Source organism: Diabrotica virgifera, chromosome 6, assembly GCF_917563875.1.
Source record: "Diabrotica virgifera virgifera chromosome 6, PGI_DIABVI_V3a".
NCBI lineage: Eukaryota > Metazoa > Arthropoda > Insecta > Coleoptera > Chrysomelidae > Diabrotica > Diabrotica virgifera.
In genome coordinates, this window is record NC_065448.1 from 252,353,298 (window position 1) to 252,379,611 (window position 26,314).

General features: G+C 31.3%; 1 protein-coding gene across 1 annotated transcript in view; it reads right to left on the bottom strand.

Annotated features, from left to right (window-relative positions):
* LOC114338291 (tetratricopeptide repeat protein 7B) overlaps positions 1–18,539 on the bottom strand; it is a 48,985-nt gene extending 30,446 nt beyond the window's left edge. Inside the window, exons 1-6 of the mRNA XM_028288885.2 lie at positions 18,317–18,539; positions 18,107–18,258; positions 15,830–15,957; positions 14,885–15,087; positions 1,788–1,908; positions 87–267 (exon numbers count right to left, since the gene is read on the bottom strand). Of these exons, the coding sequence (XP_028144686.1) occupies positions 87–267; positions 1,788–1,908; positions 14,885–15,087; positions 15,830–15,957; positions 18,107–18,258; positions 18,317–18,443 (912 nt within the window). The 5' untranslated portion in view covers positions 18,444–18,539. The remainder of the gene's footprint in view (positions 1–86; positions 268–1,787; positions 1,909–14,884; positions 15,088–15,829; positions 15,958–18,106; positions 18,259–18,316) is intronic.
* Positions 18,540–26,314: the final 7,775 nt, after the last annotated feature.

A 26,314-nucleotide genomic window follows, 5' to 3' on the forward strand; every position in this document is an offset into this window, starting at 1 on the left:
CTATGTTGATTATGACAATGTCATTGTCAACTAATGTTTTGTAACAAAACGAATACAATAAATTCCCCCAAAGATAATATACTCACTTGATTTAATGATGCATAAAATTTAGGCTTCCATATGGAGCTCTTAGGAGGAGAGCTCGAAGGAGGTTTATATTTCTCTCCTACTAGACCCTGAAGTAACAATTCTGCCATTTGACACATGAATTTCAGTCTAATATTATTAACGCCATGGGCTTCTACGGCGCATAGTGAATTTCTGTACCTGAAATAAAAAAAAAGATGAAAAAGGCTAAGTTTTCAATCTAATAGCACATAAAATAACATCAAAAAATGTTACTCTACATCCTACGAGATTGAAAACAATGGGAACCTTCTCTGGTTACACTTCTGAGGCTTCTACAATTTGCAAGCCATAACGGATGCTGAGACTAAGGAAGATGAGGGAATTTTACAATTGATAATTCACGTCCCATCTGCTCAGCGCGGTAAAGTTATAACAAGAATGGTTCCCTTCGTACTCCAATAAGAGTAAACATGTAAATCAAAAATGAATAATGATGCGGCTGTATTTTCGTGTTGCAACGAAATTGAAAATGGTTTATTCATTTTTGATTTACATGTTTACTCTTATTGGAGTACGAAGGGAACCATTCTTGTTATAACTTTACCGCGCTTAGCAGATGGGACGTGAATTATAAATTGTAAAATTCCCTCATCTTCCTTAGTCCCAGCTATGGCTTGTATATTGTAGAAGCCTCGGAGGTGTAACCAGAGAAGGTTCCCATTGTTTTCAATCTGGTAGGATGTAGAGTAACATTTTTTGATATTGCTTTATGTGATATTAGATTGAAAACTTAGTCTTTTGCTAGCAGTTGCCGCTAGGGCATCCCTGCCATTTTGTTCGTTGCAATTCGTGACTGCACGCCGGGGTTTGTCCTAGTTGGGTTAGAGAGGGCAGCATATGTGCCTCCTGATGAGAGACTAATAAGTTTCGAAACCGGTAGAGGTGCCTGCTGCACTCTCTGATTGAACTAGAATAATGATGCGGCTGTGACGCCACTGTAATGATTTGGCTCATAAAGAGCTGTGACGCCACTGATGATGATGATGCTTTATATGACATTTAAAAATACTGGTTTGATTTTGACATATGACATTTTAAAGGGAGCAATGCTTTAGGTGGGTATCACAAAATCCAAGAAACATCTCAAAGTATAGAATACCTAATGAAAGATGTGTAGAAATCGGACTGCTCGGACTTTGTAACACTTTTTTTTAAGAACTAAATGATATCTTGATAAAAAAATGGATAAAAAATAATGGAAAGACGTTATTAAAAAAAACTTAATTCAACAGTATTAATTAATAAAAAAAAAGGGTATTCAACAGTTGTATTCTACCAGTTATGACCTATGGAATGGAGACAATGACACTTACAGAGGTATCAGCCAATAGATTGAAAACGATACAGAGGGCGATTGAATGAGCTATGTTAGGAGTATCTCTGAGGGAACATATATGAAACATCGAAAGGTGGACGAGAAACATTATACATTGGAGACCAAGCGAGCATAGTCGTAGTAGAGGAAGAACACAAAAACGATGGCTAGATGACATCAAAGCAAAAATGGAGAGAAACTGGCACCAAATAGCATAAAACAGAGAATAATGGAGAACTCATGGGGAGGCCTTTGTCCAGAAATCGATGCAAACAGGCTGAAGAAGAGGAAGAAGAATTAATAAAATACTCTCCGCAAATTAGTTTAGTAAAATAGTTCTTACCTTTCTAGTGCTAATTCTGGTTTATGTTGTTGAATAAGAAATATTGGAGTTAGGTGTATTGCTTGTTCTAGTATTTCTCCAATTGGCTTTTGTTGAGCAGGAGGCTGAGGTGAATGACTACCTGTAAGTAATAACAATAATCTACAATAGAATGGGTTTTAAAAAAATACAAAATATTTACACATTGAGAAGTCCCAGATCCGAAAATCTATAGATTTCTACTGTGTAACCAACTTTCTGGATACAACCGCTGTATGATAACTTGTACATATGTGAGAGTATGAATATACTTTCAGAGGGTATGATTGTGGACTGTAGTTAGGATTGTTAGGTTCAAGTGGAAATATAAAATATAATGTTTTATACAGACAATATTGATATTTAGATAAAGAGTCTTATCAAGTTGTGAAACGTTGTAGATCACTAGAGCCGTGGTCACACACGAATTGAATTTTGATTTCCGCGATGATGTATGCAATCACTCGCGAATTACTGTTCGTCACGTAACGTAACACGTATTGCTATTGTTGGTTTCGGCTAATGTTTATGACTAGCTTGGGTTGGCGCTAGGCAAAGAGATTAATGAGATGTACCGTCAAGAGATGAGCCGGTACCCCTGTTAACCACCGAAAGATCATAGAGGAGAGCGAGAGGTTGCTCCCTCACGTGTGGCGAGAGGTACGAGAGAGAAGCTCACCCTTTGGCGGGTGTAGGAGAAGAGAAAAAATTCTAAATCGCAAATTGTCTAATATTAGTCCAAGCTGTGGGTGAAAAATAGGTCGATTTCAGGATATAATTCAGGAATTTTTGAAACCTATCAGGTGTTGTAAAGGACGATGCCAGGAATAACTTATACTAAAATGTAACCAAAAATTTTGTGCGGTTTTTTATTTATGACGATTTTCATTTGTTAAATTTGCAATTTTTAAAGATTTTTAATTTTGCAGCTTAGGATATTCATTTTAGAGAAAAAGTTTTAATTAGAAAATTGTAGTAAATTAAAAAATCTACAATTTGAGCTATTGCAAGTTTAATTTCGTTAATACGTTATTGCAAAACAGCCTGCGAAAGGTCCAAAATGGCCGTTTTTTGCAATTGCGTTTTTTATTGTAAAAATAACTTTTATGTATTTTTTAAGGCTTTAAAATCAATATCTTTTAATACTAAACATAAAAAAAATTTGTAATGCCCGATTTGTGAACTTGTTGCTTAGATATTATAATTTGTTTATCCCAAGAGGTCAAATGTCCAAGGCTATAACTTTTTGAAAAAAAAATCGTACAGAGTTAATCCAAGATCCACTCTCCTTCTAAAGACTTATATTTTCATATTCTGATGTAAATAAATGCGTATAACATTTTTCAACCTCTTATTTCGGGTTTGAAAATAAGGGGGCAAATTTCGTTATAAACATTTAGAACTGAAGCCGCCCCTGTACATCCTATGAGTTTCTAACTTGCAGATTATTGTTGCTGAAGCCAAAATAAAGATTCAGAATCAAATAAAAATATTCTACGACCAACTGAAGCCCAGATAATTGTTTTTGTTTTCTTAAGTCGTAGTGACTTTATTTATAATAATTAAGAAATTATTTCACAGTCATTGACTAAAGAAAGACTGATATTATCTTAAAATAAAAATTATTTTGACCGAAAGTTACATTTAATTATTAAAAATGATTTTTAAAATGTAGTAGAGATTTATTTTTCGTTTCGACTGTGATTTATTGTGTCGGTTGCTCTTAGCAACGGCTAGCAACTTATAATACATTGAATCACGGTTTTCGCTTCAAATTTTAAAGCACCGCTTGGATTGACATGACATTTGGCAAACACATAGATAATATGTTAAAGAATAAAAATGATATTGGGCCTCTGTGTGCTTTTGTCCTAGGGGTGAGATTCACCCCTAATAAGGGGTGAAAAAATATATGTTCAAAATAAGTTCGGAACTGGATAAAACGTCTAATTCTAAGCGCCTTTTGTTCCATAGCATTTTTTCACCAAGTTAATACCTTTAGAGTTATTTTCGAGTAAATACCTTCATTTTTCAACAACAAAAAATACACGTTTTTAGGCGGTTTTTGACAAATAACTCCAAAAATAAGTATTTTATTGAAAAAAAGAGTTTTAACAAAAATATAGCAAATTAAAAATTGAAAAAAATGGTGTACGCGTGAAATCTCTAGACCCAGTAGAAACAAAGTTCTAGCTAATGAAAAAGAGGTTCATATCCGTCAAATTTCAAAGTGAATTATTTCAACGTGAAATAACCGAAAAATCATGCACTTTTTGGAGAAAAATTATTACAACTTGTTTAAAGTTTTTAAAAAATATGTATATCTATTTTAAAAAAAAGTTTATAGCATCAAAAGTAAGCAAGTTACGCTGAAAATAAAGTTGATCTCTTTTTTTTGGTCAAAAAACTCGGGAAAGTCACCCCCTAATTAGCATCAAAAATGAAATTTATTAATTTTACTTCAATGTTGTTTTACTCGTGTATGTGTCGTTTATGTCTGTAAGTTTCATAGGTTCAAAGTGCTTATTTTTGAAGGGGCAGTAGTTAAAAGCACATGAACTAGTCAATAATCACGAGTGTATGCAAATTTAGAACAGCCATATCTTAACAAATTTTTGCCTTCCAAAAAAAGCAAAAAATCCAGTATATTCATAACAGCAAAAACTAAATTTTTTTACTCTTTGTGATTTTTGGTCACATTAATAAATTTTAAGTTATTTAGAAAAAAACATTTTTTTTAAATTAAAAATTAAAACAGATTTACTTTAAAACCAATTTTTTTTTTAAATAAGCCCTTTGAACCGATGATACTTACAGATCATATAAAGAGATTTCATGCATACATAATTTTTTTCAATTTTTAATTCGCTATATTTTTGTTAAAACCCATTTTTTCAATAAAACACTTATTTTTTGTGTTATTTGTCAAAAACCGCCTAAAAACGTGTTTTTTTGTTGTTGAAAAATTAAGGTATTTACTCGAAAATAACTCGAAAGATATTAACTTGGTGAAAAAATGCTATAGAACGAAAAGTGCTTAGAATTAGCCGTTTTATCCATTTCCGAACTTAGTTTGAACCTATATTGTTTCACCCCTCATAAGGGGTGAAACTCACCCCCAGGAGAAAAGCACACAGATACCCAATATCATTTTTATTCTTTAACATGTTATCTATGTGTTTGCCAAATTTCATGTCAATCCAAGCGGTGCTTTAACATTTAAAGTAAAAACCGTGATACAATGTATTATAAGTTGCTAGCCGTTGCTAAGGGCAACCAACACAATAAATCATAGTCGTAACGAAAAATAAATCTCCATTACATTTTAAAAATCAGTTTTAATAATTAAATGTAACTTTCAGTCAAAATAATTTTTATTTTAAGATAATATCAGTCTTTCTTTAGTCAATGACTGTGAAATAATTTCTTAATTGTTATAAATAAAGTCACTACGATTTAAGAAAACAAAAACAATTATCTCAGCTTCAGTTGGTCGTAGAAAATTTTTATTTAGTTTTGAATCTTTATTTTGTCTTCAGCAACAATAACCTGCAAGTTAAAAACTCATAGGATGTACAGGGGCGGCTTCAGTTCTAAATGTTTATAACGAAATTTGCCCCCTTATTTTCAAACCCGAAATAATAGGTTGAAAAATGTTATACGCATTTATTTACATCAGAATATGAAAATATAAGTCTTTAGAAGGAGAGTGGATCGTGGATTAACTCTGTACGATTTTTTTTTTTCAAAAAGTTATAGCCTTGGACGTTTGACCTCTTGGGATAAACAAATTATAATATCTAAACAACAAGTTCACCAATCGGGCACTACAAATTTTTTTTATGTTTAGTATTGAAATATCTTCATTTTAAAGCCTTAAAAAATACATAAAAGTTATTTTTACAATAAATAAGGCAATTGCAAAAAACGGCCATTTTGGACCTTTCGCAGGCTGTTTTGCAATAACGTACTAACAAAATTAAACTTGCCAAGGCTCAAATTGTAGGTTTTTTTAATATACTATAATTTTCTATTTAAAAGTTTTTCTCTAAAATGAATATCCTAAGCTGCAAAATTAAAAATCTTTAAAAATTGTAAATTTAACAAATGAAAATCGTCATAAATAAAAAACCGCACAAAATTTTTGGTTACATTTTAGTATAAGTTATTCCTGGCATCGTCCTTTACAACACCTGATAGGTTTCAAAAATTCCTGAATTATATCACGTTTTTTCACCCACAGCCTGGGGTATATTGTCTATCTGTAAGGGTGAGGAAAGAGGGTAAGCAATAGGAGGGATGAAACGGTACTACTGAACAGGGCTGGCTTGAGATCTATTTAAAGTTAAGGGTTTTAATAAGAAACTAAACACAGTAAAAAATACAATAATATTTTTGACATGTGAAAATTGAACAACTGCAGTCCGTGCTTTTTACAATTATTTACAAAGCAAGCAGACAAAAGGGACTCTACAATATGCAGTCAACTCTCATCAATTCATCTAGGTAAAAATTCCAACGAAAGTTGATTCCGTGTAATGAAAGAAAGTTTGAAATATGAAAGACAGTTTTTATTTCGCTTATTGAGACAGTTTGTTATTATTTATTATTTTCATCAATGATGTAAATTATGTTGAGGGTCTGGAATTTATTAGTCTTTTTGCAGATGACACATTAATTGTATGCAGTGGTGATGATATTGTGGAGGTTGATAGAAGGTTGCAGTGGTTGTTAAAAAGAATTGAGATATTTTTGAATGCTATGCTAACAAGTTAAAACTTAATGCGAGTAAAACAAAGTCAATGATAGTCTCTAGTCGATATAAATTAAATAATATAAGTATGGAAGATTTGAAACTAAAAGTTAATAATGAATGCATCGAATGGGTCAATGAAATTAAATATCTTGGATTTATACTGGATCACACTCTCTCTGAAACCTCATTTTCAATATATTTGCAAGAAAATATCTAAAAAATTATTTTTGAAGTTATACTTCTTTAGGTGCGATTGAGATTGAGGGTGAATTTATTGTTGATCTGCGCACATGCGCACACCGACAGTATGGTATTGTATTAGTCGTTATACGGGCTCTGATTGGATGTTGAAATGATCTGTCAATAATAAATAATTGTTCAATATGGAGGTAAACAAATGTTGTATAATATATTAGTTTTATTGTTGTGAGGACAGAAACAAAAAAGTTTTATAACTGTAGTGACTTTTAAATAGTTTTTAAAAGCAACAGGTACACTTCGCGTCATATAAAACTGGTACACTTTTTTTCCCAATGTAAACCTGTGTTCAGACTGACAATTATTGTTCGTGAATCACGTCGTTGTTGCCATCACAGATGACGGAATTGCACTAAATCTAAATACAAAAAAATAATATTTACAATGTATATTTCGAATTGTAATACATATATTTAAATTCCACATTTGTTCACTGTAAAAGTTATTAATTTTATATTAATTTCAAATTAAATTTTTAATTTTTCCAATGTGTTTTATTTATTTTACACAACTTAATGCAATTTTGTCCTACAATTTACGAGAAACCAATCACACCTCTCGATTTGACGTTAAACATAATAATTAAAAGTCATGTCAAGATTTATTATCTATCAATATTTTTGAATTCAAATATTTTCATGAATTATAATAAAACACGAATCATTGTATGGATACTTAATTGAGATGTAGGAAAATTACAATTGTTTTAGTTTTTAGTATAATATTAAAAAATGCGGTCTGTCGCACAGCCCCGTTTTTACCTAGTTTGATATATTTTCGTTGAACTGGCAACGTTACTCTAGAAATTAGAATGACACTTGTGACAAGATCAACTTACACAACTTGAAAAACACGATTTTCGGTCATAAGAGTTGTACCAGTTTTTTTTGACGCGAAGTGTACGTAATAATTGTTAAATGTATCAGTATCCTAATAAAAAATTCCATAGGTAGGTACCTACCTATTTGAACCTACCAAAATACATAGTATGATTAGTATGTAATACTTTTATTTACATAATTTGATTACCATCAAAAATTCTATCAATATTCACCTAATATATTGTTTTCTTACTCTATGTTTTGTTGTATTTTTTCAATTCTAAATCATTTTAATTTTAAAATCAAAATAATTTGATTTAATTCAAAATTTCAAAGGTTTAATCCGTTTAGTTAGTCGATCTTCGCAAATAATGACGCGTTGTCTCCGTGGCGAAGCGTTCAAGGCGAATGAACCCCAATACCAACCGCGCTGATAAAAGCTGATTCGAATCCCAATAGAAACTTTTATTTTTTTATACATTTTATGATTGTAAGTATATTTATTATATAATTTTATTTTCAGAAAATACGTATTTAGTTAAAAAAATTTCCGACAATTAATGTTCAGAAATCATTTGTGTCATTTTTAATGTGTTTCTGAGTGTTTTATTCTTGTATTATTTTAATTTTTGGCACTGTTTTAATAAAAAATGTTTGAGAAGTAGTAAGTATAAATTAGTTTAATATTTAAATAAAATATAAATAAAAAGTATATTAATTTCGTTTAAATCATATAATAGAAGTATAACTTCTTAAGTGCGTACAAAGTACACACACATTCTTTTTTTTTAATAGAATTAGCAAAGATCTATCATTATTTTCAAGGATCACTGTATTTAGAAGTATAATTCAGCCCCATTTTGACTACTGTTCAAGTGTTTTATATTTACGTGATAAAGGATCAATTCAATCATTGCCAATTTTGTATAACACAGGTATGAGAACAATTCTTCGATGCAATCGCTACACACCAATTGTGATGATGTACTCTATTTTAGGTTGGTTTTCAGTTCAACAAAGGCTTTACTACCTTACTATGGTTTTCATTTTTAAATTAAAAAAAGGAATGTTGCCTGCATATTTTAATAAATATGTTACATTGAGGGATCAAGTTCATTCATATACCACGAGAAATATTGAAAATTTTGACATTCAAAAAACTAATAAACATAGCACAATGACATCCTTGTTGAAGTTATACTTCTTTACTATCGAGAGTGAAATTTTATAATGCCGGGCGCATGCGCACACAGACAGTATGTATTTCGTTGCTAATCTTTCAAGATATGTACAGTTTATCCACTAATAATTTTCCAACATAATCAGCAGTCATATTGATATCAAAGAGACCGGCTTTCGAATCAAGGTTGTCAGATATATTTCCTAAAATTCCCAAGTTTATATATTCTGAAAATTTTTTCTCTACTTTACTATTCAATTGTTATTCAATGGCACTGTTAGAAAGATAATATGAAAATATTCTTAAAAAATATATAAATTAGTTAACTAGGTACTTAAAATTTCAATGGGCCTTCACTAATAAATTGAACCGACTTTGTATATATTATACTTTAAAGAAATTTTAGAGTATCGGCAACACTGTAGGCTGGACAAAATTAAGAAGCCAATTTTAAATTGACGTTGCCATGTTGATGATTTTAACGAGATATTAAAAATTTGCTTTAATGTTAAAACAAGTTTAAACATTGAAAGTATCAAATTTTAAGTAATAAAAAACCAAACTGTGATGGTCACATCCATTACTTATATATTTCATTTCAATTCAACAACAAAAGAACACTATTAGTTAGTTCTTCCCTACTCTGCCTATCGTTAAATTGGCATCGTATTTCGGCCATCGTTGGTGGCAACACAGCACAGCGGAACACCTGTTTCTCAACAAACAAATTTTGTCGTTGTCCATCTTACAGTGGCGGAGTTGTAACTGGAAGGTTAGGTTATATTTTGCTACTATATAAATAATAAATCGAATTAAAAAACAACGATTTGCACGTCCAATGTGAACTCGTTTCAAAAAAGAATATACTGGAATGACTGATAATGCAATTGTTTCGAGAATTCAGGAATTAACAAAAATCGAGTATAAGACGATCTAAAAAATTGTTAAATTAGGAACTGTTACATATCATTCCTTAAAACGAAAGCGACGAAATAAAAAATTGGGTAGGGTTGACACCGCTGCAAAGGACGTTTATCAATGTTTATAAGACAGTTTATAACTTATTAGTTTATTACAAAGAAAATAGGTAGATATTCCATATTGTGAGGACGTTCCAATCTGAAAAAAAATATATGTAATTCGATTTATTTGCAAATTCCTGTTCAAAAATATCCCCTTAAACAAATCTGAAGGGCGTCGAGCTAATTTTTTTTTCAGAATTTGTTTAAACTTTAAAACATCGCCTTTTTTGCTCCAAAATAAAATTTTTTGGTCATTCTAAACAAGACAGGTATAGGTCTGGATCCCGCGTATGAAAAAAAAGTTGATTAATAGCAAGCTGAAAATTTGTTAATAGCTTAAGGGTGTCTAGTCGGACAAACTTTGATATATGGGCACACTGGAACAGGGGAAGTTTTAATTGTGGAACAGATTAAAAATTTGGAACGGTCAGACCACGAAAAGCGCACATGTATTTTGTCCGACAGAACAGACTTAAACTCTCCGAACAGAGAATAAACTCTCATGCAAAAATCAGACTGCTATTTATCACCAAATGGGCGTTTTAATGAGTGGAACATGTAGAATATGTCAAATGACAGGAATTATGACAGGTGATAAATAGCATTCTGATTTTTGCATTAGAGTTTAATCTCTGTTCGGAGAGTTTAAATCTGTTCTGTCGGACAAAATAAATGTGCCGTTTTCGTGGTCTGACCGTTCCAAATTTTTAACCTGTTCCATAATTAAAACTGCCCCTTTTCCAGTGTTCCCATATATCAAAGTTTATCCGACTAGACACCCTTAAGCTATTAACAAATTTTCAGCTTGCTATTAATCAACTTTTTTTTCATACGCGGGATCCAGACCTAGTACCTTGTCATTTTTCTCAAAAGTTGATAGTTTTCGTCTAACAAAAAACTCATATTTAAATTATTATTTTTGAAGTTGTCAAGAGCTTAAATTGAACACATTCATTTTCAAGATTTTGAATAGTAATCGGGTCTAACTTCAATTTAGACCGATATTCTTTAAATGTTAATTATGCGCGTCCATCCGATTTTATGCGGTATACTATTTCAAAAACATTTTATTTTTAGATTTTTTAGGCTATTCTAAACACAAAATATTTCTTTTCATTGTTCTGAGTTCATAAGAGATTTCTGAAATGGTATACTGCATAAAAATCGGATAGACGCGCATAATTACCAATTAAAAAACAACGGTCTAAATTAAAGTTAGGCCCGATTTCTCTTTAGAATCTTGAAAATGAATGTTTAAAATTCAATTTAAGCACACGATAACCTCAAAAACTATAACTTACATATGAGTTTTCAAGCCTCGAAAATGCGTATTTTTTGCATTTTTCAGATTTTAAATCGCTTACAACTCGAAAACTATTAACATCTTAGAAAATTACAAGAAACCTTTTTTGTTTAGAATGACACACAAAATAAACAAAAAAATGTTTTTCAGAACAAAGCAAAATAAGAGATTTTTGAATTTGAAATAGTATACGGCATAAAAATCGGATGGACGCGCATAATTAACAATTAAAAACAACGGTCTAAATCGAAGTTAGACCCGATTACTGTTCAGAATCTTCAAAATGAATAGGTATTTAAACTTCAATTTAAGCTCTTGACAACCTCAAAGACAATAATTTTAATATGAGTTTTAAACCTCCAAAATGCGTATTTTCGCATTTTTCAGATATTAAATCGCCTATAACTCGAAAACTATTAACTTTTGAGAAAAATGACAAAGTACCTTTCTTATTTCGAGTCACCCAAAAACCTAAAAAAAAATTTTTTGGAGCACAAAAGGTGATATTTTGAATTTGTTTAAAAAATTGTTTAAACAATTTCTGCCCAAAAATTGAGAGATTTTCCTGAATATAATTATGCAAAAATTAATAAAAATTATATGATTTTTCTTGAAATATGCATGTGATGAACTGATCCTTTTTCTTAATTTCCACGCCAATGGTCGGCATCGGCATCAAAGAATCTCAAAAGCCGACAGTTGGCAAACTGACTTTGGAAAAAGAATATGTATCAGTGCTGTCAGCGCAAATAAGTCATATTATATCATATAAAAGGATATATTAGTGTTTTTAGTAAATATATTTATTATAATTTTTGTGTCTTTGGATTTGTCTTCCTCGAGAATAAGATATTTTATAATACAATCAAAATTGTTTACAACGACACCGGCTATAACTTACAATCGGATATAACAAACAAAATAGTAGGTCCCGTAAAATGTCATATAAAAAAAGCATTTATATTGCTTATAACGAACAAATCGGTTAGAGCAAACATATTTCTTGGAACACTAACAGTCGAAATATTGGTTACAGCGTACATATCTGTGCCTCAGAGAGATACAACATCCATTTTTTTTCAATTAAAACCTTTTTACACACTATATAATAAACAATTATAACAAATGCATGATTTAAATGACAATAGATACAATGTCCTAATATAATATTGTTTCCACATCTCAATAAATAGCTTTAGCAATAACACTTTTTGTTGAAAAAAGTTTAAAATTGCTTTGCTGTAAAGTTATGAAAATGGGCACTGTATTGTATCTCTTCGAGGTACCGATATTACCACGAAATAAAAAGGAAGGTATTATTAATTTTTTGGTCATCCGAGCATGAACTTACTTGTAAGTTCTTTAGACACTAGACTTCGTAGGCGGGTTCATTATCACAAGATTTTGTTTACATTATTACACCATTTGGCCCAAGAGACCCAATGGTGTAATTTACATTATTTGGTCTTTTTAAAAATAGTGTATGTATGCCCACATTTTTATAATACAACGATTTTGAGAACCCGTTATATTTTGAGTATTGTTTATTGACTTCCTGTACTCATTCCAATACATATTATTTATATGTATGTACATACATATTTAGATTTACGTAAGCACAATAAACACATATGTTAAATGTTATGTGTAATATGTTATAACATATTATAAGTATAGATTAAGTTACACATTTTTGCATTATAAACTTACAACGAACTGACTGTTGCTACCAGTGTAATATCGTTTATAGCAACCTGTTCGTTATAGCAGATAGCCGCTTACAGAGAACACTGGCTACAACATACAAAAACCATCAGTCCCTTAAGGTTGGTTATAAACGGTTTTGACTGTAATAGTAAGTATATTTAACGTATTTTTGTATACTTCACTTGGTCTATTAAATTTGTCAGTATGTATGAGAAATCTTGTAACCTGTCAAAGCAAACGGAATATAGCTCAGTGGTAGAGCGTGTGACCGGAGATCAAGAGGTCTAGGGTTCAAATCCCGGACGATTCATATTCTTTTTTTATATTTTTGGTATCGTTTTAATAAAAAATTTTTAAAAGTAGTAGGTAAAGAAAGTTAGTTTAATATTTAAATAAAATACAAATAACCTGTTAAGTATATTAATTTTGTTGAAATCATAATAATAGAAGTATAACTTCTTACGTACGTACAAAGTACACACACATTCTTTTTTTTTTACAAATGTATGAATGAATTTAACCATGTTCCCCCCAGTGTTAAGAATGCAGTGACAGTTAAAATTTTTAAAAAGTTACTGAAAATATATTTTACCTGGATAAAAAATAATTTTTAATAAGTCTGTATGTGTTGTATATTGCATGTATTGTATATTGTATGTTACATTTAATTAAGCAAATTCATATTTAAATATTGTTAGTAGGATTTCTATTTCAACAAAGAATTTCATTTTCATTGTTTTCTTTTTGATTCAGAGCAGACCTCTGAAGAGCCCCAGAGGGTGACACGTAAGTAAGAAGATGATGGTCGCCTCTGAAATGGAATTAACTATAAACTGTCTTTCATTTTCTCTTAGTTTACTCATATTTTGACTATTGTGAGTACATGGAATCAACTTTCATTAGAATTTTGACCTAGATGAATTGACCGGAGGTGACTACATACTGGATTGTGGAGTCCCTTTCGTCTGCTTTATTCATCGTCTGCTTGTTTTGTAAATTGTAGAAAGCACCGATAGAGGTTGTAACAAAAAGTTGGTTCCACAGATCTGGGACTTCTCATTGTGTTAATAGATGTCGCTACATCATCTGAAAGCGAATTATTTGTATAATTTTGCTTAGTGAGACAGTTTGTTTTCTTTTCGCTTCAGAGAGACCATATAGCCTCTCTGAAGAGCCCTAAGAGGGTAAAACATATCGTCGCCTTAGTACTATAACTTGATAACTCCAAATTTGACGTTTTTGAGATAACTAGTTCACAAGATGTATTTTATTTGCCTCCATATTGTGTAAAAACTTAAAAGCTCGCTCCAAACGGGTTAAGTATTTATTTATGATTGACGAAAGTTGATAAAACTCAAACGCACCTAATATTCAGTGCTAAAAGTTGACAAGATAAGTTATAAAGCTATTATTTAATCGAAATAATCGTGAATACAATATACACTGAATGCCATAACTAGATAACTCGAGTTATCTAGTTGTAGCACGTGTTTTTCTGAAATCATTGAGCTTACCACATAATTGCTATCTGTTTATATTCGGTTCATTTTAATGCAAGAATTCGAGAATTGTTAGCAGATCTGGCAACCCCCATGGCAGAAGGCTAATTTTCAACAAAATAATGTTAAAAATATTAGTTGTGTTAAAAAGTTCACTTATATGTAACGTGGCACAACATGCGACATTACCAAATGTTAACATTATGGTAGTGCTAAAAGTTGATAACTTTAATTTTTCATGGTTTTTTTCATATCGGAAAACAAATTTGCACCGTATTCCTAAATAGATCAGTTGCCAAAAAGTTAAGGAACAGTATTTTAGAGCCGCAGAGTGAATTACCTATTTACCAACATCATGGTAGCAGCACAAATATCTTTAAAATCTTTAAATTCGTTTATCTCAAAACTACTAATTTCGAGTTATCAAGTTATAGTATTAAGGCGACGATATGTAAGAGGTACCTTCTGAAACGGAATAAAATATCTTTCTGTCATCTTATCTGTCTTTAATTTTCTACAAAATATTTAATTACCTGTATTTGAACTAGGAACTGTGGAATTTAGTTCTTTTTCCAATTTTTGCATATACAGTAAACTTAAGTCAGTGGCTAAGTCCAAGCATTTAATCATCTCTTCTTGTTTTTCAGCCTTTTTAAATTTACTAACAGCAGTATCGTCCTTCTGGAGGCACAGTGCCTTCACTGCATATGATTCGGCCACTATTCTCAAACTACGTCTAAAAAATGAAAAATAACAATAATCTTTAAGCTATTATACAGTATCTGTATGGTGGACTATTATTATAATGAAAGGAATAAATTAATTTTTTCGTGAATGGGCGATTTTGGAAATAAATCCTGAAACAGGTTTAAATTATAATTTTTTGGCATTTATATCATACTATAATCTGTTTTTAAATCAAGAGAAGTAATTCAAATTTCCCGCGTCATAAAGCTTGTTTGTAATAATTGGTTCAACGTCAGGCAAGTTTACTCTACTGTTATCAAATTTTGACACTAATGAAATTTATAAAATTTTGACAATACATATTGGCATTTCATAGGTTAATTAAGTTATTTCAGCGATTTTTTGTATTTTCTGCGTTATTCCTTTCAATTTTTAGTTTGTTTTTATATAAAAAAAGTTGTTTTTAGAACTCTTTAGTGGCGTATTAATATAATATAATATTTATGGATTACCGTCAAAGGCTGACATGATCAACCAAAAAAGAAGATGTATTTGGTAATATTTCTAGTGACTTTCTTGGGTGTGAATCTGCCTTTTTAGTTTATTCCTCTTGGTTTAAAAACAAAGCTTAGTGATGTCATCCATCTGGGTGTGATGACGTAAACAAGGATTTTTTAAATGAGAATAGGGGTCCTGTGCTAGCTCATTTGAAAGGTTATTCAATTCTCTAGTTAGTAACATAAACAATAACATTTTTTAGACAGGGTATCCAAAAGATTTTTTTTACTTACAGTGGTAATTTCTTTTCTGTTAGATTTTGCAGATCAGCTAATTTGAAGTGCTTTAAACCATCGGTATACTGACCACATGCATACTGCAACTTTCCAAGAAGCAAATGTGCATCCATAGCAACTCCAGCCTATAAAATAGTATATTAAGTATGGAGAACGGTAAGGGTTTTATACCGATCGAAGACAATTGTTTGGAGGAGGAGCGGAGCGACGACTCCAATTATTGTGTGAGATCGGTTACCCTTAACGTTCGGCATGTTTATAACGTTTTTTGCACGATTGATACCATTATAAATTATCAAATTAAACATTTTCGTCATATTGACTAGTTTCATTCATTTTATCAAGATAGATACTTTGGTTGTTAGGTAGTAACTAGGGTGCATAACAACAATGGAGAATTGAGTTTTTATTTAGTTGTCAATAATTTTAAGTACAATTTTGATTATTATAAATTAAAATATGAGCGAAAGTGAATTTGAAGAAATTGAACGGGCTTGGGAAGAAGGGTGTTCCGCAATTATTCCCGAAAAATCCAAAATCCGTTATCAAAATACCTACCAAAGTTTTAAAAAATGGTGCGAAGGCAAGAATTTAAGAAAAGACTCTATTGGCATATTTCGTTCAAAGACATATGCAGTTGAAAGCTCCTTGAAGCCTCTGGGCAGAATATTCAATGATTAAATCCACTGTTTTTCTTTATGATGGCATTGATATTTCCAAGTTTTCAACTTTGATCGCGTATTTGAAGAGAAAAAATGTTGGCTATAGGCCTAAGAAAGCGAGCATTTTTACACGGGAGCAATTTGAAAAATTTCTGATGTAAGCACCGGATGAAGAATTTCTAGTTCACAAGGTAATAAAAGCTAGTTTAGGTAAAAGAAATACTCTAATGAAGATTTTTTCATAATTTGTAGGTCACAATGATATTGATATTGGGACTATCTGGTGCCTGTAGAAGAGAAGAATTATATAATATTACTATGAATGACATCCAACAAACCGATGGTTTAATGATTGTAAAAGTACCCAATACAAAAACAAACATCCAGCGTACTTTTACAGTCGTTAATAAACCAGACGATAAAATTCCATATTTAGAAATTCTGCAAAAGTATATAAAACTTCGTCCATTACAAGTAAAATCAAATCATTTGTTCTTAAGATACGCCAAAGGAAAATGTTGTGCTCAAGTAATAGGGAAAGGGACAATCGGGGGCTGGCCTTCTCAAATTGCCAAATTCTTAAATTTGCCTAATCCCGAGAACTATACTGGCCATTCGTTCAGGAGGACATCAGCAACGATTTTGGCTAATAAAGGTGTTGATGTCCTCGGATTAAAGCGTCATGGAGGTTGGCGTTCATCGACAGTGGCAGAAAGCTATGTAGAAGATTCTCTTCAAAATAAAATAGATTTTGCCGAAAAAATATTGTGCAATACTAGTAATACTACTAATGTATGCGATTCTGCAGGAGTTTCTGTTAGAAGTGAAACCACAGCCCAAACAAGTAGGATTTCATTAAATAATTTAACAAACTGTACCATAAGTTTCAATATTAATAAATAATTCGTTAGTTTTCTTTATTCTTTCAAAAAATAAATTAAAATTAAGAAATTTTTTAACTCGACGGTAGGTGAATTACTTACCGTCGAGTTGGAGTACTTACCGTCGAGTTGGATTACTTACCGTCGAGTTGCTAGTAAATGTCACCTACTGACGTAAAATCTGTCACGGTAAACAGTCAAAAATGATCAATCGTGCAAAAAACATATTAATCAATAGTAGAGTATAGTATAGTTGCAAATGAAGGAAAGAAGAATCCTCAAAAAGTGTTAGAAGGGACCCCCAGAGAAAAAAAAACAAAAATGAGGAAGAATAGCAACCCCATGCATGAAGGACATCTCCAAGGCGATGTCAAAAAGAAATTTAAGAGATAAATAATACTACCACAATAGAAAGGAGTAGAGATTAGGGAAGTTTAGGGAGTTAACAAATAGAAAGGTATATAACCCTAAAAAACCAGTTTAATATATTAGCTAAAATAAAATAGTTTTGTAATTTTGCACAAATAAGCATAAACTTTTAATAAGGGTTATTTTCAAATAATAAAATTAGAATTATAAGATCCAACAAAAAAAGAACAGATTCCACTATTTAATTACTTAATTGCATATTTTTCACAATAAACAGTCAATAGCCTTGAATAGAGTTTGTGGCATCTTGTACTTTAAACTGTAACCCAGAGACTTTTAAAAAACTGAATAAACATAGGTACCTTAATTCCAGCTTCAGTGACAACTAGTTGGAGAAAACGCTTAGCCTCTATCAACCCAAGTTTCGCTCTATTTACATTTGCTTCTGTGGAAGGCCATTCTTCCAAAAAGTTTTCTAATTTACCTTCTCCAATTAAAAAATCAGCTAAACAAACTACAATAAAATATAAACGTTAAAAAAGGTTCTCTATTAGAGAACGAACAGGTTTTACCAAATTCTGGAGACTTCTCCTTAAGTTGTTCTGCTAGTTCTATAACTTTTAACCAATTGGATTCTTCTCTACTCTTTTCTATTTCGACTTCTATTCTAGTTGTACCTGATTTTACACGACTCGTCATGTTTTATTAATTTATATTATCTTTACAATAATTATTCATAAAAGTTATTATTATTTATGACAGTAACTACCCAAATGTAACATAACATAACCTCTTTTAAATTTAACAGAACTGTCACTGTCACCTGTCACACACTGTCATTTTGAATATTATGTCACCAAAAATAATTACAAATAAAATAATTAACCATTTACTAGCAAAAGTAAAGCAATATACGAAAAAAAATGTTATTTTTAAGAAAGTTATCAATATTTCCGCCTAAAAGGATGTTCAATTAAAAATCTATTCCTTAAGCGCCAATTTATAGGTAACCAACATATCGCAATAGCAGTTCCAAAACTTTTGTACACGTATCAACAAGGTTCCTATAATACACTGGAATTATTTGGATTGTTACTCGGAAGATGGCGCCACTGAATATGAAATGGAAACTTTAGACCGCGAAAAATAATATTTTAAATATCTAAAATAGGATATTACAGTAGGAAGCGATAGGGAAACATAATGAAGATCGTGAAATATTCAGTAGTTAAAGGGGGGATGGATTAAATTTAATGGGGAGAAATATGGTCTTTTATGTGACGAAAAAATTCAATGAAGCTGAAAAACAAATTGTAGACCGCTGATAATGTATAATATGTTCCTATAATCTATATTTATAGCATTAGCATAGAAACTTTTTTCTATACTATACAAATACTTTGTAGCATTAAAATGCTTGACAAAAGGCAACAGATTTTTTGTCACAAATTCAAAAATGATTTTTAATTTGAAATATCTCATTACCATCAGTAGCGTACTATTTGTTTCTTAAAAAAATAAAATCATTATACTCGTATGCGCGCCAATAATGCATATAAAATGCTTAATTGTATATCAAAACTTCGCAATAACTATCTTTTAAAACTCACCAAATTTCATGTCTCTACCAATTTTAGCAATACATAAATCGCCAATTTGTAAGAAAAATTTCAGCACCACGTATCTCGAAAACGAAGCATTTGCGGAAAAATGTTTATACGGCAAAATATCATATTGATTTTTTCATGCAGGATTACCCCTTATTAAGAAAAAAAGAATGTGTGTGTACTTTGTACGCACGTAAGAAGTTATACTTCTATTATATGATTTAAACGAAATTAATATACTTTTTATTTATATTTTATTTAAATATTAAACTAATTTATACTTACTACTTCTCAAACATTTTTATTAAATCAGTGCCAAAAATTAAAATAATAAAAGAATAAAACACACACAAACACATTAAACATGCCACAAATGATTTCTGAACATTGTCGGAAATTTTCTTAACTAAATACGTATTTTCTGAAAATAAAATTATATAATAAATATACTTACAATCATAAAATGTACAAAAAAAAATAAAAAAATAAAAGCTTCTATCGGGATTTGAACCAGCTTATCAGCGCGGTTGGTATTGGGGTTCACTCGCCTTAAAAGCTTAGCCACGGAGACAATGTGTCATTATGTGCGAAGATCGACTAACTAAACGGATTAAACTGTTGAATTTTTGACTTCAATTATTTTGATTTTGAATTGAAATGATTTAGAATTGAAAAAATACAACAAAACATAGAGTAAGAAAATAATATATTAGGTGAATATTGATAGAAATTTTGATGGTAATTAAATTATGTAAATAAAAGTATTACATACTATGTATTTTGGTAGGTTCAAATAGGTAGGTACCTATGATACATTTACAATTAAGTATTACGTACCTGTTGCTTTTAAAAACTATTTAAAATTCACTACAGTTATAAACTTTTTTGTTTCTGTCCTCACAACAATAAAACTAATATATTATACATTTGTTTACCTTCATATTAAACAATTATTTATTATTGACAGATCATTTCAACACCCAATCAGAGCCCGTATAACGACTAATACCATACTGTCGGTGTACGCATGCGCACAGATCCATATAAATTCACCCTCAATCTCAATCGCGCCTAAAGAAGTATAACTTCAATAATATTAAATTACAGCTGATCAAAAAGTTCCTTAATCCTTTGCATCAAAGACCAGCTGAAGGTGTTGAGCTCAGTCATATGGGGAATTGCCTGGGTGGTCATTAGTGGCGTACGTAGTGTAGTTCCAGGCTTCATAATGGTTTTTAAAGCAGGATGATCCGCTATAGGTATATTATAGTTAACCAGATCTTGGATGACTGCGAGGTATTAGATCGCACGAGAAAACCACTTTTTAGAAACTAGCAAATGACTTTAAAAACGTATATATGTTATCAATCTGCTAGATCTGTACAAGCTGGTACAGTGTTCCAGAATTCTAGAAGGGGAATTATGAAAAAATGAAAGATGTACAGTTACATCTAGGAGTACATTCAAAGAAAATAAATTATAGAATTATTTTGTAATGACGTAACGAAAGTACCAATCTATTGAAAAACGCTATGGTAAAATTTCAATACGTAAATACTAACAACGATAAAATTAAGTAGAACATTTACCAGTTTTCAAATTCATTAAAATACTGTTATCATGCAATACCAATAAGGTTAGAAACACTTTTAAAACCAATTAATTTTACTCAAATTGAAAAATAATTGGCTATCTGTACGTAAAAACAGTAATAATTAACTGCACGATGGCTTATTATGTAGAACCGATACTTTTTCCATAACCAAGTGCTTTTGTGCTCACTAATTCAGATTTAACACAGTTTTTTGTTTGATATGATAACTCTTGCACAACTAAAACTTAGACTAGGACTAGTTAACTGTATTCTTCTTCTTCGGATGCAAATTCACTAATCGATGTTAGCGATTACATTTTCCATTAACTCTCTGTTTCTTGCAATGTGTATCAGATATTTTATGCCGTTGATCCCTGTCCATTGCCTTATGTTTCGGAGCCAGGACATTTTCTTCCGTCCCATTCCGATTTTGCCTTCAATTTGACCCTCGATTATAAGTTGAAGGAACTGATATTTTTCATTTCGCATGATGTGACCCGCAGATACGCCGTTTTCCTTTACTTGATAATTTCGAAAAGTCGGCGTTCTTGGTTGATTCTTTTAAGGATATTTTTTACATTTGTGACTTTCGCCGTCCATGGTATCTTTAGGATACGGCGATAAAGCCACATTTCGAAAGCTTCTATATCTGTTTATATCCCTCGTTTTGACTGTTCAGCCCTCTATGCCATATAGCAGCACCGACCATACGTACCACTTAGTAAACCTTAGTCTCAGTTGAGGATCTAACTCTGAACATGTCAGTATCAGTGGCGGCTGGTCTGTAAGTGAAGGGGGAGGTCATATCCGGTGGTTCAAGATTTTTTTGGAAAAACAAGACCTACAAATCCCATTTTAAATAATTTCTTATTCCATCATCTGTATTGGTTTCTTATAACTTATTTTGCAATATGTTGTTTAAATTTAAGCGGATCTTTATTTGACAAGTAAATATGAAATAAGTAAAAGGAACAAGTCTTCATTACTAATTGTCAAATAAATCAGATAAATAGTATGATATAATATGTAATTATAACAGCCAGAATATCAACAAACTACTTAAACTCAAAACCTAAAATAAATAAAAACTTACATTTTTATGCGGATTTAAAAAGTAAATCGATTCTTCTTCAATTTAATTTCATTTGGCGTTGGAGTTCATTTATACTAACCACTACCGACATTTTATAAAAATCTATAATAAAATAATATTAATCTCACGAACGCACTTAACTTAACTTTGTAAATTCCGAACTAATCTTACTCCCTGCGTAGATCTACGGTCTACGGTCAATGACCACGATGGTACCAACTTGCATATAAGAGCGTATTTTCGTGAACGTTCGGAATCCCAGTGCTGTATTCTCACAGTGAGGTCAAATAAATTTCTTAACCATCGTGAATGTTCGTATTTAGCTATTTAAGAGTAATATTGCGGTAGTTTCAGTCAAAGATAAATTTGGCTTTTCGGTACTGTCAAACAGCTCGTATTTCATGTTTATTTATCGGTAATCTTTTGGCGGCATCTTTGTCGCTATATTTTACAACAACAAAATGACTGAAAAGTCAATACAATAAAAGCAAAATTTAACTTTGAACGATACTATTGTATTCCGAACATTTTTAATACAGAAAATTTTCTTTTTTTAAGGAAATAATTACATTATAATCGTTTGATTGTACAATTATTACAGGGAGGTCATTGACCAATTGACCTAAAGGGATAACCGCCACTGGTCAGTATACCTTCCTGAATTTTACGAAAGCTTGTCGAGCTTGCTCAATGCGACATTTTACTTCTCTGTCCGATGCCCAGTCTTCAGAAACCACGTTCCCAGGTACGTATTTAAATTTGCTCACTCTTTCAATGGGCTTGGTATTCAGTGTTAGTTAACTTTAAAATACCAATATGGTTATGTTCCTTCGGTTATCTTCCTTTTTATTTATATCAAAATCCATAAAGTCATGATGGCTGTAGGTCAGCGGCTGAGATACTGGCTTATTTCAAAATCAGAACGCATGAGTTCTACTCTATAAGCACAATCAATGACACATTCATTTACAGAAATTATCTGAGCCAACACTGTGGAGGGCACGTAAAGACGTAAATCCTGCTGGGCCAGTGTGCATCGAAAATAGTTACCTGAAACAGGATTAAAACATACGATATTATTATTACCTTCTTTTTTATATGCCGCGTCCTTTAAGGACTTTGGTGACCCATTTTAGTTTGTCTATGGTATTATTACAATCTTCTTCCTTCTTGTATGTAGGCTTTAAAGGCTGTTTCTTCTTCAATATTAGCCTCCTAAATTGTTTAAGTTATCGCACCATCTTTTTCTTGGTCTGGGAATACTTCTTCGTCCATTTGGTGACTTATCTCGTGCTATTCGTACTATCCTATCCTCTGCCATTCTACTAATGTGTTCGTTCCACTCCTGTTTCCGTTTTGTCATCCATCCATTTATGTCTTCTACATTGCATGATCGTCTTATGTTTTGGCTTCTCTTCCTATCCAACAGACTTTTCCCTGATATTCGTCTGAGTATTTTCATCTCTGTTGTTTCTAGTAGTCGTCTCGTTTTAGATGTGTCAGGTAGTGCCTCCGCCGTGTATGTCAATATAGGTCTAATTGCTGCTTTAGAGCAATTAGAAACAAAATAGAATAAGTCCATAAACTTTCTAGATGTAACAATTACCGGACTACACAACAAACATGAGTTCTCCATATATCATAAACCTACCCATACTGGCACAATTATACACAATTCATCATCTCATCCTACACAACACAAATTAGCAGCCTACAATAGCATGATACATAGACTAACAGAAATTCCCATGTCAAAAAATAACTTCGAGATAGAACTGAAAATCATTAAGCAAATATCAGTAAACAGTGGCTATAACGAACAAACAATTAACAAAATTTTAAACCAAAAACTCCATAAGAAAGCCCTGAAATTAGTCTATTCACCACCACAGAAAGAACCCAGTACCTTCTGCTCTATCACATATACTGGCAAGGTAACAACGAATATAGCCAGATACATAAAAAAGAAAGGAATAACACCAGCATTAAGAACTAACAACAACTTAAGCAAATATATTAAGAACAATAAGAGTCGAAAGAGAAAACAACTGCAGAGTGGTGTTTACAAAGTAACTTGTGGTGACTGCCCGAAAACTTACATCGGTCAAACTGGCAGAACCTTTCACAAACGGATAGCAGAACACAAAAGGGCTTTCAACAATAGAAAAACAGACACTTCTTCATACGTACTTCATCTTCTAGATCACAATCATTCTTTTAATGAAGAGTTTCAAATTCTGCATAATCAAAATAAAGGCCTTAAGCTATCTTTATTAGAATCTATGGAAATTAATAAATTGAAAAATACAAATATAATTCTGAATGACCAACTCGAGACAAACAGCTCCCCACTCCTCAACCTCTTCAGATAAAGACTTTAAAAAGGCAAACACATAGTAAACTAAATCACTTGAGAAAGGCACTCTGCCGAAACAGCTGTAGTCACATAGTTAAAACAAATTTTGTGGAAGTATAGAAAACAAAAGTTTTCATTGTTTTATTGTTAGATAAAATGAACTTCCATCAAGTAACGGTCGAATCCATCAATTATTATTCAGAATATGTTTATTTTGGTGAATGTTGATAGTAGGCAGCCCTGTCTAGTTCCTTTCTTTGTTTTGAATGTATTCCATTTATAAATAATAAATAATAATTTTGCTGTTAGACGAAAACTAGAGACGTCTTATATTTCAATTCACTCAGAGAGTGCCATAAACACCCTGCCTTAACCGGTTTCAAGCTCCTAAGCTATCATCAGAGAGTGTATTGTGACACTATTTATAATAGGCCGCTCACAAACTGGCCTATTTCTTTCCGAAGATTCTCGGCGTTACCAGAGAATACGATTCCTTTCCACGGCATTCGGAACGAGCGCTACCGAAGTATATAAGGATGGGAGATTCATCAGCAGGCTGGTCAGTTATCGACGCGTAATAATTATTGTATCCGAATCGAGGTTCACCGTGTATTTTGAAATGTATTAGTTATCGGAATTATTATGTTTTAGTTAGTAAAATCATAAATTTGAGTTTGTAAATAAATTAGATGTGTTAGTTTGAGTTATTTGTAACTATTAAATAAATTAAATAAGTGATGTAAATAAAATAATATAAGAAAGTCTTCCTTTATTTAAATTAAACTTAGTGCCTAAAAATATAAATAATAAAATAGATAAGTCAGTTTTGTAACAGTGTATATGACTTTCTCTAAATGAACTAAAACAAATCCGACTGCTAGTACCGAATTACAGCAAAATAACACGATACAGGTACCGTAGCGGCATCTGCTTACAACAATCGAATCTTGTACTTCCTGAATTAAAAATAATATTAAAATAAAACTTTAATTGAGACCAAGTTCCTGGAAACGCCTTCGCGGTTTCTATAATTTGTAAACCATACGAATGCTGAGGAAAAAAGGCTATCTAAGAATTGCATCTCACTTCTTGCTCCTGTTCAGCGTGGCAACAATTCCATTGTATTCCATTTACTTTTACTTTGGCTGAGTTTTTATCATGATTAATATTAAGTTTATTGAAATTAAATTTAAATTTTTTCGTTAGAAGCAATTCTACTTAAGCAAATAAAAATAATTAGTATTTCACCCACCATAATTAAGAATAGAATATAGGAAAATCAATACTTATAATTTATTAATCCTGTAATGATTAACGAAACAATTGTTTGTATTAGTAATATATTAAGCCACAAAGTTAAAGGATGATTGATGATTTAATATTATAAATAAAATAGAAGGAATAATTATATGATTGGAAATATTTTTTAAATAACGAGAGATTTGCTCCCATATTAAATTTTACTAAAGTGGTTAAGGTAGCTTCAGGACTTGATTTTGAATATGCAGAATTTGAAACTGTTCATTAAAAGAATGATTATGATATAGAGTCTAGACTAGAGAGTATAGCACATACGTAGACTCTATTTTTCTATTATTGAAAGCCCTTTTGTGTTCTGCTATGCGTTTGTCAAAGGTTCTGCCAATTTGACCCATGTAAGTTTTTGGACAGTTACCACATGTCAGCTTGTATTCACCAGTCTGTAATTGCTTTTCCTTTGGGCTGTTGTTGTTCTTAATGTATTTGCCCAAGTTGTTTGTTCTGAAAATTGGTGTTATTCCTTTAATTTTTTATGTGTTTGTCTATTTTTATAAAATAGCCAAAAAGAGAGCAAAGAAAGCAAAAGATTTTAATCAGATTAGATATGTATCCGAGATGAAAATAATAAAATACTAGTTCACGAAAAGGATGTCAAAAAGA